Source organism: Symphalangus syndactylus, chromosome 23 (genome assembly GCF_028878055.3).
Source record: "Symphalangus syndactylus isolate Jambi chromosome 23, NHGRI_mSymSyn1-v2.1_pri, whole genome shotgun sequence".
Lineage (NCBI taxonomy): Eukaryota > Metazoa > Chordata > Mammalia > Primates > Hylobatidae > Symphalangus > Symphalangus syndactylus.
Window position 1 is genome coordinate 45030207 of NC_072445.2, and position 15783 is coordinate 45045989.

Here is a 15783-nt window from a genome sequence, read left to right on the forward strand (position 1 = left end):
CCCCATGAAACCTTTTGCCATCCCGTGAAATTTCCTGTCACAATTCAGTTTACTGCTACATAAGGTACTACATTTAAAAATGAAGAAATAGAATACATAATTATTTTAAATAGAAAAACACACCAGAAAATTATTCCACAAAGCAGATCTAAATTGTAGTCTAACATTACAAAATAACCTAAAAATTAGTAAAGCAATTATAGCTATGGAAGGAACACCATAGGGCAGTATCTACAAGAACTCAAAGTAGACATGGCCAGACCACAAGAGGCTTTGCTTGGAGAGCAGATGAATGAAAGAAGGAAATTGACAGGAAAGGATTATGAAAAAGTCAGAAAGAACATTTTAGAAAAAAAAGACGAAATAACAAGAAAAACAAGGAAGAACAGACAGATATTTTACCGCAGTAAGAAACACTGATTATAGAAAAGAAGATGAGAAAGAAGGTAGATGAGGAATATTCTGTAGTCAGTCTTCCCTCTTCCATCAAAGTCACGGAGATTGTGTCATTATTCTTTTTAAAGTGTACCAACCTGTTAGAAGTTCTACCATAACTTGCAAGTATATATTCTTTTATTACTAACGGGATGACACATTTGTATATTTCTGTGACCTATGTTTATTGATCATTTCCATTTTGTTCTCTTATAAATTATCTATTGATACCCTGGATACATTTTCCTTATTGAGGTATCATATATTTCTTATTCATTTATATGACCCATATAAATGTGTATATATATTTATTTCTAAGATTTACATAGAGTCATTTATACATTTATATGTGGAGTACTTTGTTCAATGGCAACTAGTTAATGCACTGAATAGAAAAATATAAACTGAGGATTTATCTTTCTGGTGTGAGCAGTTTCAGTCTGAGCCTGGGGGATTTAAACCAATTCTGGTGAACTTTTTTTATTTTCTACATTCTGCTGTGGAGAGTGATAGCTTTAAGCCATAAGAAAAATTATCCAAGATTTTGAGTGGTCTGTTCACATGCATAGGGAGAGTTGAACAAATGCCTGCTGGCCCACCTGATATGGGTAAGGGTGAGTATTGACTTCCTTGGTGCTTCCTGTGATTAAAAACAAGAAAAACAAAACGAAAAACCTGGCCGAGCATTCTGCTTCATCTTCTGTGTAGCCTCCTTCCCCTCAGTGGAAAAGATCTGGAACTTCCCTGGCACCCAGGCTACTATACGGATGTGCCTCACTGGTTATTACTTGGTATTCTCAGAGAGTCACTCCTACCAGATTTTTCCCTGGAAGTCCTTTTCCATCCAAGAGAAATATTACACTCTAGAGGCCACAGCTATAGGGTGACAGTGACTTGAAAAGGAGAGAAAAAAAGAGGAATCGAGGGATAATAGTGATGATAACGAACATATGGATTCCTACCTATTTTATTTAATATTCAACACATCAGCACAGTCACTGTTTACTCAGGAAACTCTTCTTGGTTTAATATGTTCCTCCTAATTATGCCAGTAACAGAGAAAGTTTAGAAAATGCCACTATCTTAGACACTTCCAAATAAACTTTATCCTGTCCTCCTCTACTACCATTAAGATTTCTTCCTGTTAAGTGGGTCCAAAAACTTGTGCAACCTCCTCCCTCATAGTCTCAACGATAAATTCAATATTAGGATTTTTTTTTATCATTCTTTTTTTTTTTTTTTTTTGATACAGAGTCTCGCTCTGTCGCCCAGGCTGGAGTGCAGTGGCCGAATCTTGGCTCACTGCAAGCTCCGCCTCCCAGGTTCACGCCATTCTCCTGCCTCAGCCTCCCGAGTAGCTGGGACTACGGGGCCTGCAACCACTCCCGGCTAATTTTTTGTATTTTTAGTAGAGATGGGGTTTTTTAGTAGAGACGGGGTTTCACTGTGTTAGCCAGGATGGTCTCGATCTCTTGACCTCGTGATCCCCTAGCCTCGGCCTCCCAAAGTGCTGGGATTACAGGCGTGAGCCACTGCGCCCGGCCGTCATTGTTTAATAATGTAAAAAGAAACAATAGAAGGCCCTCTAACCTAGGAATGGACTAACAAATACATTTCTGGAAAAGATATGCCACATCAGAGCCAAGTGAAAGAAGAAAAATGGCCTTTTTCTTTTTATTGTTCCTTGCAGTTGTTTTCACAGCTCAGGCTGAGAACTCTTCATGGTTTTATCTTCTCTCTATCACGACTTTGCTCTCTGGGAGCAACATGTTTATGGGGAAAAGTGGTTCTGCAAATGAGCTTAAATTAATGGAAGTGTTAGAGAAAGCGAACAGGGAAGAGGAAATTCACAACTGCAGTATAAGTAGTACTATGAAGTGCAGGAAATTAACTATTTAAATGTATGTATGCTACGCAGGAGGAGTTTACATGCAGTTTAGCAACGTTCAAGAAACAAGCATTAAATGTCTATGCTGTGAAAGGTACTGGAGGGAGGTACAGATGGTGTCCTTGGCTGTGAGGACTTTACAGTACTCCAATGATAAAATGTAAATATGTACAGAAAGTGGTGCGATAAAAGAATAAAGAAGGTCCTGTGATAAAGAATACTAGTAAGAGGGGAGCTGCTTTACATGAGGTGAACCAGAACAGTTTCCCTGAATCCCTAAATGTCACAGTAAATTTCTGATATGCAGAGTGATTCGACTTGTCCCCCCTTGTCTTTTAGAACCCTGTGTATAATTGGAGCCCAGATATCCAGGGAATCATCTTGAGTTCCACCTTCTATGGTGTCATCATCATCCAAGTTCCTGTTGGATACTTCTCTGGAATATATTCTACAAAGAAAATGATTGGCTTTGCATTATGCCTCAGCTCTGTGTTAAGCCTGCTCATCCCACCAGCAGCTGGAATTGGAGCAGCTTGGGTCATTGTATGTCGAGCAGTTCAGGGAGCAGCCCAGGTATTAAAATAATGCTAAAACTGAACAGAGTTTAAATTCACAGGAAGTATTAGAGATTAAATGTCAAACCTTTCTCATTTCAGGGGATAATTGGAACAGCCCAGTTTGAAATATATGTCAAATGGGCTCCTCCCCTGGAACGAGGCCGACTTACTTCTATGAGTACATCAGGTAAAGAGTTAGAGCCTAGAATGTTTGAATCCTATTTTCATCTCATTGTATTACATTCTTCCCTAGAGCCTTAAGAAATGTGTGTTTTGAAAGGTCAAGGACTTTGGAAATCATCTATTTCAGAATTCTTGCTATGAAGATGAGAGAATTGTATAGAATGGAGAAGAGGCATCCTTATCTCAAACAACAGAGAAAAAGAGAGAAAAGAAAATATTTTTATTATTTTCTTCTGATATTTGTGTTAGGATACACAAATTTATTTCACAGGAAATTGTTCATTGCTACAGTGAGGCTACATTATCTCTACTTTCAGATGCCTGCATTAATTAGGGCTGTTCTTTGTACCTACTGATTAGGGTTTTTGCTGGGACCCTTTATTGTCCTACTTGTGACTGGAGTTATCTGTGAATCTCTGGGCTGGCCCATGGTCTTCTATATTTTTGGTGAGTCTCTTTCTGTAAAATCCTAGTTATTATTCAGAATCTAAGAAAAATTTAAACATTAAAACCCAATATAATGTAATAATTCATATAAAGTTAATATTAAAAATCATGAACGCCACTGAGTGAAAGAGAAGTCAATACTCATTAAGTTCCTATCACAAGCAAGGTATTATGCTTAGAACTATACATGTATTTTTGTACGTAACTTTTATAATTCTATAATGTAGGCGATATAGATGCATATGCTTTTATATGAAACTCTCCAGGAAAAGGATGATCAGAATAAATAAGTTTACAGATTTCAGAAATATATTGCTTTTTATACCTAACATTCAAAGCATGATGTGGAGCACTACCACATAATCAAACACATTAATTTCTACAGTAAAAAATGAAATCTGTGCAAACTAGAACACACAAAAAGGACTATAAAGAAATAAGGTTTACAAATAAGTGATAAAATCACTTTTGGCTCTCTGATCTTGGTTTTAGGTTTGTGAATAAGAAAATGTGGATCGGTTCTATTATACCCATTTGATATGTGAGGAAACTTCAAAAGGCTTAGGTAACTTGATCAAAGTCATATACTTAAGGCAAAATTGGAAGAATTTATTTACAAAATGATCACTTAAAAAGGTAGGTATGAGATGCGGTGGAATCCTAGGAATAGTTCAGTTACCTGGGGCTAGCGATACAGGAGCTCAGAACATCTAGCATCCCCAGGTCCAAAGGCATCAAGCAAGGAAGTAGTTATCAGAATCCATTAGGAGAGCCCTATAGAGCAGGATGCCTTAAAAGAACTCATGATTTTTCATAAAAAGACACATAGATTCAGGCAATCATAAGACAGAGCTAACCAGGGTTTGAAAAGACATCTTGATCTCACTCAATTCTCTCTCTGTCATCTCCGCCTGGAATTTCTGTTGGCCAAATCCAGGTGGAAGCAGAGGACATGGGGGCCTACTGATGTTCATTCAAATCAGCCAACTGTAGCCAAAGCAAGGTGAAGAAGGATGAGGAGTACATCTAGGGGGACAAACAGAAGACATCCAATACATACAGTGAGCAGATGGCAGAGGCATAATCTGAAAACACATCTTCCATCCTCAAAATTCCATTGCTGTTAACAACTGTGTTAGTCTTCAGTAGTAGACAATGGTCAGTATAGTGATGGAACATAAGCCCCTTATCAGGAAAGGGGCTGAAAAAACTGAAAATGTCTAGCCTGAAGAAGAGAAAACTTGAGAGAACATACCTTGTAGGACTGTCATATAAATAAAATGCAGACCTGTTTTGAATTACAAAACTAACTCAAATATGCAGAAATTACGGGGGAGCGGGGGAGCAGGGGTGAGGTTTCAGCTCCATATAAGGAAAACTTTTGAATAACTAATGCTGCCCAACACTGCTGATCAAGGGTTGAATGACATCTAATATTTATGTTGTATTTCTATGATAAGTTCATGTACAGCAATGTGCGCCACTTACAGTTATCATGGGTGGCTTCATGAAACTCAAACGAAGGTGTTACACAACTACACATTGTACTATGGTAATAGCTTTACTGTGAAGTCCCTCACATATTTTTTCCTTATCACTAAGAATTGTGGAAAAGGGATTAGATGACAGATGTTTAGGAATTTAGGTGTCTGCGTCCCACAACCCTTTTACTAGAAATTATGTGATATCCACGTATGTCAAATGACCTGTCTGTTAGTGGCAGAGGGAAAACTAAAACCAAGATTGTTTTAAAATTCCATTTGAATATTCTTGCCAATAAAGTTGAACAAACCTGAATAGACACTGTTTTAAAGAATAAGACAATAACTGTATTTAAGCAGCTGATAATTGCTGGAGATTACCAAATAGAGTAAATTGAGTCACAGACTTACATTTGCACTTAAAATGGCCTGGCCAGCTGGGCGCAGTGGCTCAAGCCTGTAATCCCAGCACTTTGGGATGCTGAGGTGGGTGGATCACCTAAGGTCAGGAGTTTGGGACCAGCCTGGCCAACATGATGAAACCCTATCTCTACTAAAAATACAAAAAATTAGCTGGGCGTGGCTGCGCGTGCCTGTAATCCCAGCTACTCAGGAGGCTGAGGCAGAAGAATCACTTGAATCCGGGAGGCAGAGTTTGCAGTGAGCTGAGATTGTGCCATTGCACTCCAGCCTGGGCAACAAGAGTGAAACTCCGTCTCAAAAAAAAAAAAAAAAAAAAAAAATGGCGTGGCCATCCTGCTATATTTGTCTCCTAAAGACTATTTCAGACTTCTTAACTCTTCTCAAATCTCTAAAATGATTCCCTTTTCCTGTTTTCTATCTCAAGTAACCTCCCTTTGACCACTGAAATCATTGCATAATCTGTCTGTACCCATTGCCTACACTTCCTAGCATCTCATGCTCTCCTTAACTCACATCTGACTAGTGTCTGTGCCATCAAACATAGCTGTTGCCAAGATCACTTATGGCTTCTGTCACCGCTGCCCTGAGGCCCAGGCCAGAGGGCCCTTGCCCTGGATTCCACACTGTGGAGAGCCCATTCTAGCCCCTCTCTAGCTAGGCTGTCTTCATAGGGCAGGTGCCAAGACAGTAGGCTCAGTAGAACCCATGGCTCTGCTTCTAATCATCATGCCTGGAATGTCTTGCTTAAATAGAACCAAGGCTATTGGTTATATTGGAAAAGACCAGCAGGGCTCTTCCCAATATCCATTGAACTGGGGAGTGACCAAGGGAGGTAGGAGGCACTATTTGCAGAAGATATGAATGGTGCACAATGGGGAAGGCAAGGGTTTCCACATATATCCATTCGAAGTACCTAGTGAGGTGGGAATGGATCTGGGTAGGAATAGGTCAAACTTCAGACTAGTTGCCAGAGATTTGTGTTCAGAATTCTAAATTTAAACATGACTCTTCAGGTCATTTTTTTCCCTTTGGCTTCTTTCAAAATTGTCTTTGATTTACTGAAGTTGAATATTATATTGTAACCGAAAATCAAGTTAGTTGCTTACCACATGTAGAGTCCAATTAACAAGAGTGGGGTCTGGTACAAGAAAAGTGGATTTATTCCAAAGCTAGCTTGGGGAAGGGACACAAAATTTCTTGCTTTTAAATGTGCCATTTCACCTTTGGAGCTGAAGTGGCAAAAAAAAAAAAAAAAAGTGAGCATTTTCATATGGTAGGGGAGGAAATGAGCAAGGGCAGGGGTCCCCTTGCTACCAGGCAGTTATCTACTGCACAGTTGAGGTAGCACTTTCATGGACAGAAGTAGGTTGAAAAAGTGATCAAAAAGGGCATGTTTTCAATATGCTCTCCTGGTGGAAGAAAGTTCCAAGGCCACTCCTGGAGAGTGGGAGTTCTGAGGCCATGCCCTAGAGATGAAAGTTCCCTGGCAATTTGGTCTGCAAATTGACTGTCAGCTCTGGAGGAGAGCTATGTCTTGAAGCATGTAGTTAGGAGAATTTTTCCTATAGCGAATGTCTGGTGAGGGGAGGAGTTGAAACGTTATATTTGCATTTCTGAAGGGCTAAGCTGGAAATGAGGAGCAAGAGGAAAAGGGGAAAGGGGAAAAGAAGAGAAAATTTAAAAAAATAGTAATTCGTCTCAGAAAAAAAATAGTAATTCATTCCCTTTTTCTTAAAAAACTGGGGGCATTTGGTTACAACGTGTCAGGTTGTAACTTTTTTTAAAATTTATTTTTCTTGGCATTCTCTGGGCTTCCTATATCTGTGGTTTGAGGTTTATTATTAATTTTAAGAAATTCTCAGTAATTATTGCTTTAAATATTTTTTCTTTCCCCTCCGTCCCTCCCTCCCTCCCTCCCTCCCTTCCTTCCTCCCTCCCTCCCTTGCTACCTCCCTCCCTTCCTTGCTTTTTCTTTCTTCCTTTCTTTCTCTTTCTTCTTTTTTTTCTCTTTCTCTCTTTCTCTATTTCTTTCTTTCTTTCTTCCGGTATGTTTCTTTACATGTATATTACACCTTGTGGTATTTTTTTTAATTACATGTATATTACAGCTTTTGTAATTGTCCTACAGTTCTTAGATATTCCTTTTTTTTTTTTTTTTGTGAGACGGAGTTTTGCTTTTGTCACCCAGCCTGGAGTGCAATGGCAGTATCTCAGCTCACTGCAACCTCAGCCTCCTGGATTTAAGCGATTCTCCTGCCTCAACCCCCTGAATAGCTGGGATTACAGGGGCATATCATTACGCCCGGCTAATTTTTTTGTATTTTTAGAAGAGACGGGACTTCACCATGTTGACCAGGCTGGTCACAAACTCCTGACCTCGGGTCATCCACCCACCTTGGCCTTCCAAAGTGCTGGGATTACAGGCGTGAGCCACCGCACCCAGCCCATTCTGTCTTTTTAGTTCTTTTTTCTGTCTTTGCAATTCAGTTTTAGAAATTTCTATAGCCATTTTATCAAGCTCACTGATTTTTTCTTGGTCATGTCTAGTCTACTGATGCATCAAAGGCATTCTTTATTTCTATTATAGTATTTTTATTTCCAGCACCCCAGCCTCCCCATCTAGGGGTGTAGTTTCTCCCTGGACAATATAATTCATGCTTATGGGTAAACTACCACTCACTAACATTTGTGTCCCACAAATAATTTGATCTTTCTGAGTCTCAGTTTGCTCATTTTGAAAAAGAGATAATAAACAGTATTATATGAATTTTCGGGGAGTTGATTGAATAAAATAATTTTTTTCTTTTTTATCCACTATAAAATCAACTCCACAAAGGCAGGGATTTTTATCTGTTTTATTCACTGCTATATCCCCAGTACTTAAAATAGGTGCATGGTAAATAATCGGCACTTAATCGATATTTGTCAAATGAATGCAAGTCTTCTGTAAGACTGACTGATGAGCACTATATACTTTCTGTCCCAGTGGAGAATTCCTCACAGTCAAATTATTAATATAAAAAACTCATAGAAACAATTTGTCAAACTCTTATAGAACTCCAATAATCCCTGAAGCCTGGGCTGTATCTCAGGAACATGGCTGAGGCTAAGCTGTCAAAACTGGGTGATAATAGCAAAGACATGGAGTCAACCTAAATACCCATCAATGATAGACTGGATAAACAAAATGTGGTACATATACACCATTGAATACTATGCAGCCATAAAAAGAATAAGATCATGTCCTTTGCAGGGAAATGGATGGAGCTGGGGGCCATTCTCCTTAGCAAACTAACACAGTAACAGAAAACTAAATACCGCATGTTCTCATTTATAAGTGGGAGCTAAATGATGAGAACACGTGAACGCATAGAGGGGAACAACATACACTGAGAGGAACAACCTCTACCACTGGGTAGCAGAGTGGGAAGAGGCAGAGGATCAGGAAAAATAACTAATGGATACTAGGCTTAATACCTGGGTGATGAAATAATCTGTACAATAAACCCCTATGACACAAGTTTACCTATATAACTAACCTGCACATGTATCCCTGAACTTAAACATTAAAAACAAAACAAAACAAAACAAAGCAACTGGGCAATTGTCAAGACCTGTGCAGGCTCAGCTGTGCCATCCTCTTATGGTGGAACACATGAGGAATTTGAAAAGATGAGGGCCTGAGGGCAGGGAGGCCCAGCTGCCATGAGTGGAGGGAGCAGAGGATAGGAGATCAGGAAAGGGCATAGGCCTTACCCCATTTCTAGTAGGGAGAGGTCCCTGTGGATAAAAGGAGGACTGAAAAACACAAGCCTTGTTGCAAAGTTTCAAAAAAGAAAGAGGAGGTCCAGGTTCTCAGACTAATACATTGAAAAATGCCAATTTGGGAAAGAGAACCACTACAAACAGAAACTTCCAATTCTAACTTATCCTGCTTTGATAGGTGCTTGTGGCTGTGCTCTATGTCTTCTCTGGTTCGTTCTGTTTTATGATGACCCCAAGGACCACCCATGTATAAGCATCAGTGAAAAGGAATACATCACATCCTCCCTGGTCCAGCAGGTAGAACACAGTTCTCCATATTGGCATCTCCCAGATTCTACTCCAAACTTAGCATGTTCCAGTTTGTTCTAATGTGCTAATTATTAATGAATTTCTTTCCAGGTCAGTTCAAGTAGACAATCTCTGCCTATCAAGGCTATGCTTAAGTCGCTTCCAGTCTGGGCTATTTCCATTGCTAGTTTTACGTTTTTGTGGTCACATACCATCATGACACTATACACTCCAATATTTATCAACTCCATGCTTCATGTTAATATAAAAGAGGTAAGTATACTATTTGTTTTTTTTTAACTTCACGAAAGACTCTGTGTACATTTTTCTGTCTTTAATGACCCTAGTCTCAGCTCTTGCCAGCTCCTCACACTGTCTGGCTACTGCTCTTCACCTGGAAACTGTTTCTGCTCTTTCTATGAACATTGCCCAAAACAGAAGGTGCTGATGTAGACATAAGTGTCTGGCACTCTAGCAACAGCACACGTGCGTCTATATTTCCACACATTCCCCATCTCCCATTCACTGTGTGACTCCCTTTGTATATTACTTAAGGCTCAACACCACCATTCCTTGCAGGGACTGGGGGCCTTCTATGAAAGTCACTTAGCCAAGCCATGTCACTCTGCCAAGCTTTTACCAATACTCTCCAAGGTAAGGCAATGAGTCTGGTCTATGAAGCCAAGACTCAAGTCTTACTTTGGAAGGACTGGCATACCCATTGCTCATCTGGCTTGGAGAATCACTGATACAGGCAAACTCCTATTGTTCGATACCATAATAACCAGACAAGACAAGACTCCTTTAGAAATGGAGTCTGTCTGGGCTTACCACTTTGCCGCATTCTGTAATGAGCTTCCAGTAAACCAGCCTTAGGGGCCGGCATACCAGTAAGGTCTTATAAACTCTCTCTGACTCAGTTTTATACTTCATGAAACCCTGAAGTTGTTGCAAGGACTGGTAGCAGCTGGTCCGGTGTAAGCACCATATGCATGTCCGTAATTGTCATCTTTATCCTATCATTTTCCCCAAGGCCAGTATTTCCCATTCCCAATGTAGTCTTCCTCCTCTATTATCCAGTGCTTTTATGTTTCATGATACTGAAATTGGAAGATTTGACAGATTATGACAAATATTACTGACCTCAAAACTATTTTTCTCTTTCTTTTGGGTAATGTGGTCCCAACAGTAATTCTGTTGTTGTATGTTGATGGTTTCCTATATGAAAGTACACATTTTAGATAATAAATTTTAGCGTAGGGATTACTCTGTGTGTCAGTACTGCTTTACCCATCAAACTCACTCCAAGAATAATGTTTCCTCTTCAGAATGGGTTCTTGTCTTCCCTTCCCTATTTGTTTGCCTGCATCTGTGGTAACCTAGCAGGTCAGTTATCAGACTTCTTCCTGACCAGGAATATTCTCAGTGTAATTGCTGTGCGGAAACTCTTCACAGCAGCAGGTAAGCAACAGCCAGAACATTTAAGCACTTGGGAGATACTTCTCCCCTATCTTTAGGATGCACCTGACTATGTTGTCTGAATCACTCCCCAGGATTTCTCCTTCCTGCAATCTTTGGTGTATGCCTGCCTTACCTGAGTTCCAGCTTCTACAGCATTGTCATTTTCCTAATACTTGCTGGTGCAACAGGCAGCTTTTGCTTGGGTGGAGTACTTATAAATGGCTTGGATATTGCTCCCAGGTAGGATTTGTTTGTAGGCTTTTTTTTAACCTTTAACAAATAAATATTGTATATATTGATTGTGTACAACATGATGATTTAAAATATGGATACTCTGTGGAATGGCTAAAATCGAGCAAAGTAACATATGCATTACCTCACACACTTAGCATTTTTTTGTGTGTGGGAACACAAAATTTACTCTTAGGAATTTTCAAGAATATAATACATTGTTTTATACTATAGTCACTGTGTTATACAATAGATCTCTTAAGCTTATTCCTCATATGTAAATAAAATTTGGTATCTTTTGGCTAACATGTCACTCCCAGTGCCTAGTAATCACTATTCTACTCTAATTCTGAGTCCAATTTTGTAAGATTACACATGTAAGTGAGATCATGCAGTGTTTGTCTTTCTGCGTCTGACTTATTTCACTTAATATCCTCCAGGTTCATTCAAGTTGTCACAAATGACTTGATTTCCTTCATTTTTAGGCTGAATAGTATCCCATTGTGTATATATACCACATGTTTGTTATCCCATTCATCTGCTGATGGACACTTAGGTTGATCCTATGTCTTGGCTATTGTGAATAATGCTGCAATGAATATGGTAGTGCAGATATCTCTTTTGACATTCTCACTTCATTTCCTTTGGATAGACACCCAGGAGCGGAATTGCTGGATCATATAGTGGTTCTACTTTTAATTTTTTGAGGAACATCCATACTGTTTTCCGTACCAGCTGTATTAATTTACATTCCCACCAATGGTATGCAAAAGTTCCCCTTTTTTCCACATCCCCACCAACACTTATCTTTTGTATTTTTGATAACAGACACTCTAACAGGTGTAGGGGGATATCTCATTGTGGTTTTAATTTGAATTTCCCTGATGATTAGTGGTGTGGGGCATTTTTTTTCATATACCTGTTGATAGTATATCTTTTTTTGAAAAATGTCTATTCAGGTCCTTTGCCCATTTTTTAATTGGGTTGTTTTCTTGTTACTGAGTTTGAGTTCCTTGTATTCTTTGGATATTAACTGCTTATTATATGTATAGTCTGCAAATATTTTCTCCTATTCTTCAGGTTGTCTCTTCAATCTGTTAATTGTTTCTTTTCCTGTGCAGAAGCTGTTTAGTTTGACATAATCCCACTTGTCTGCCTTTGCTTTCATTGCTTGTGCTTTTGTGATGGTAACCAAAAAAATCATTGCCCAGGTCAAAGTCATAGAGCTTGTCCCCTGTGTTTTCTTCTAGTACTTTTACAGTTTCAGGTCTTACGTTTAAGTCTTTAATCCATTTTGAGTTGATTTTTATATATGGCACGAGATGAGTCTAATTCCATTCTTCTGCATGTGGATACCCAATTGTTCCAACAGCATTTATTGAAGACACCATCCTTCCCCCATGTTGTGTTCTTGGCACCTCTGTCAAAAATCAATTCACCCTAAATGTTGGATTTATTTCTGGACTCTCTATTCTGAAAATTTCTATTTTCATTCTAGTATCATGTTATTTTTATCATTAAAACTTTGAAGTATATTTTGAAGACAGATAGTGTGATGCCTCCAGTTTTGTTATTTTGGTTTAAGATTACTTTGGTTATTTGGGACCTTTTGTAGTTCCACAGAAATTGTAAGATTGTTTTTCTATTTCCGCTAAAAATGTCATAGGAATTTTGATAAGGATTGCATTGAATCTTTAGATTGCTTTGGATCGTACCGACATTTTAACAACATTAATTCTTCCTATCCATAAGCACAGGATATCTTTACATTTGTTTGTGTCTTCTTCAATATCTTCCACCAACGTTTTAGTTTTCATTGTGGTCTTTCACCTATTCAGTTAAATTTATTTTAAGAATTTTTTTCTTGTAACTATTATATGTGGGATTGTTTCATTGATTTGTGTGTGTGTGTGTGTGGATAGTTCACTGTAACTAGGGAGAGTTTTAAAAAATCTTTTTCTTTCTTAAATCCAAGCTCTCAAAAGCGCTTCTAAAAGTTGTTTGTTTTTGTATAAATTTAAGGCATGCAAATACAGTTTTGTTAAGTGGATATATTATGTAGTGGTGAAGTTTGGGTTTTTAGGGTAACCATTATTTGAATAATGTACATCGTACCTATTAAGTAATTTTTTAACCCTCACCCTCCTCCCACTCTTCCAAGTCTCTAATGTCTGTTATTCTACACTCTGTCCATGTGTATACGTTATTTAGTTCTTACTTTGTGACTGAGAACTTGCAGTATTTGGTTTTCTGTTTCTGAGTTGTTTCACTTAAGACAAGGGCCTCTACTTCCATCCATGTTGCTGAAAAAGACATGATTTCATTCTTTTTATGGCAGAGTAGTATTCCATTGTGCATATGAACCACATTTTCCTCATCTAATCATCTATCGATGGACACTTAGGTTGATATCTTTGCTATTGTGAATAGTGTTGCAGTAAACACATGAGTGCAGATATCTTTTTGATACAGTAATATCTTTTCCTTTGAGTAGACACCCAGTAGCAGAATTGCAGGATCTAATGGTAGTTCTATTTGTAGTTCTTTGAGAAATCTCCATACTGTTTTCCATAGAGGTTGTACTAATTTACATTTCCACTAACAGTGTATAAGCATTGCTTTTTCTGTGCATCCTCATCAACATCTGTTGTTTTTTGACTTTAATAATAATCATTCTGACTGGTATAAGATGCTATCTCATCATGGTTTTAATTTGCACTACTCTGAGGATTAGTGATGTTGGAAGTTTTTTTCATATGCTTATTGTCCATTTGTATGTCTTCTTTTGAAAATGTCTACTTATGTCTTTTTTTCCACTTTTTTAATGTGGTTATTTATATTTTGTTGTTAGGTTGGAGTTCCTTGTTAATTCTGAATTTTTTTAAAAAAATATTCTTTTTATTTCAATAGCTTTTGGGATACAAGTGGTTTTTGGTTACATGGGTGAATTGACAGTGGTGATGTCTAAGATTTTAGTTCATCCATCATGGGAATAGTGTACATTGTACCCAATATGTGGTTTTTTATCCCTTGCCCCTCCTCCCATTTTCCCCCCTCTGAGTCTCCATGGTTCTTTATATCACTCTGTATGCCTTTGTATACCCATAGCTTAGCTCCCACTTATAAGTGAAAACATATGACATTTGGCGGCAAGCATATGAAAAAATGCTCCACATCACTAATTATCAGGGAAATGCATATCATAATCACAATGTGATACCACCTTACTCCTGCAAGAATGGCCATAATTAAAAAACAAAATAATAATAGATGTTGGCATGGGTGTGGTGAAAAGGGAACACCTTTACACTGTTGGTGGGAATGTAAACTAGTACACCACTATGGAAGATGGTGTGGAGATTCCTTACAGAACTAGAAGTAGAATACCATTTGACCCAGCAATCCCACTGCTGCGTATCTACCCAGAGGAAAAGAAGTCATTATATGAAAAAGACACTTGCACATGCATGTTTATAACAGCACAACTCGCAACTGCAAAAATATGGAACCAGCCTAAATGCCAATCAAACAATAAGTAGATAAAGAAAATGTGGTGATATATATATTATGGAATACTACTCAGTCATAAAAAGAAACAAAATAATGCCATTCGCAGTAACCTCGATGAAGTTGGAGACCATTATTCTAAGCAAAGTAACTTGTAACTCGGGAATGGAAAATCAAACATTCTATGTTCTCACTTATAACTGCGGAGCTAAACAATGAGGACATAGGTATAAGAATAACATAATGGACTCTAGGGACTCAGGGAAAAGGGTGGGAGGGGAGTGAGGGTTAAAATACTACACATTGGGTGCGATGTGCACTGCTCAGATGATGGGTGCACCAAAATCTCAAATATCCTCACTAAAGAATGTATCCCTGTAACCAAATACCACCTGTTCCCCCAAATTATTGAAATAATAATTTTACAAAACATATGGCATTTGGTTTTCCATTCCTGAGTTACTTCACTTAGAACAATGGTCTCCAGCTTCATCCAAGCTACTGCAAAAGACGTTATTTCATTCTTTTCTTTTTTTTTTTGAGACGGAGTCCTGCTCTGTCGCCCAGGCTGGAGTGCAGTGGCGTGATCTCGGCTCACTGCAAGCTCCGCCTCCCGGGTTTACTCCATTCTCCTGCCTCAGCCTCTCCGAGTAGCTGGGACTACAGGCGCCTGCCACCACGCCCGGCTAATTTTTTTGTATTTTTTAGTAGAGATGGGGTTTCACCATGGTCTCTATCTCCTGACCTCGTGATTCGCCCGCCTTGGCCTCCCAAAGTGCTGGGATTACAAGCGTAAGCCACCGTGCCTGGCCTCATTCTTTTAAATGGCTGAGTAGTATTCAATTGTGTATCTATACCACATTTTCTTTATACATGCATCAGTTGATGGGCACTGAGGTTGGTTCCATATCTTTCCAACTGTGAATTGTGCTGCAGTAAATATACACATGCAGGTGTTTTGTTTGTTTGTTTTTACAATTATTTTCCTTTGGGTAGATACCCAGTAGCGGAATTTCTGGATCGAATGGTAGATCTACTTTCAGTTCTTTTGGAAATCTCCATACTGTTTTCCATAGAAGTTGTAGTAATTTACATTCCCGTCAGCAGTGTATTAAGC

The 15783-nt window shown here is 38.6% G+C and overlaps 1 protein-coding gene across 1 annotated transcript in view; it reads left to right on the forward strand.

Annotated features, from left to right (window-relative positions):
• Nucleotides 1-15783, forward strand: part of SLC17A1 (solute carrier family 17 member 1) — a 39465-nt gene that overhangs the window by 9920 nt on the left and 13762 nt on the right. The window contains exons 4-10 of the mRNA XM_055264257.2: nucleotides 2663-2896; nucleotides 2980-3067; nucleotides 3424-3510; nucleotides 9358-9476; nucleotides 9579-9740; nucleotides 10796-10928; nucleotides 11021-11168. Of these exons, the coding sequence (XP_055120232.2) occupies nucleotides 2663-2896; nucleotides 2980-3067; nucleotides 3424-3510; nucleotides 9358-9476; nucleotides 9579-9740; nucleotides 10796-10928; nucleotides 11021-11168 (971 nt within the window). The remainder of the gene's footprint in view (nucleotides 1-2662; nucleotides 2897-2979; nucleotides 3068-3423; nucleotides 3511-9357; nucleotides 9477-9578; nucleotides 9741-10795; nucleotides 10929-11020; nucleotides 11169-15783) is intronic.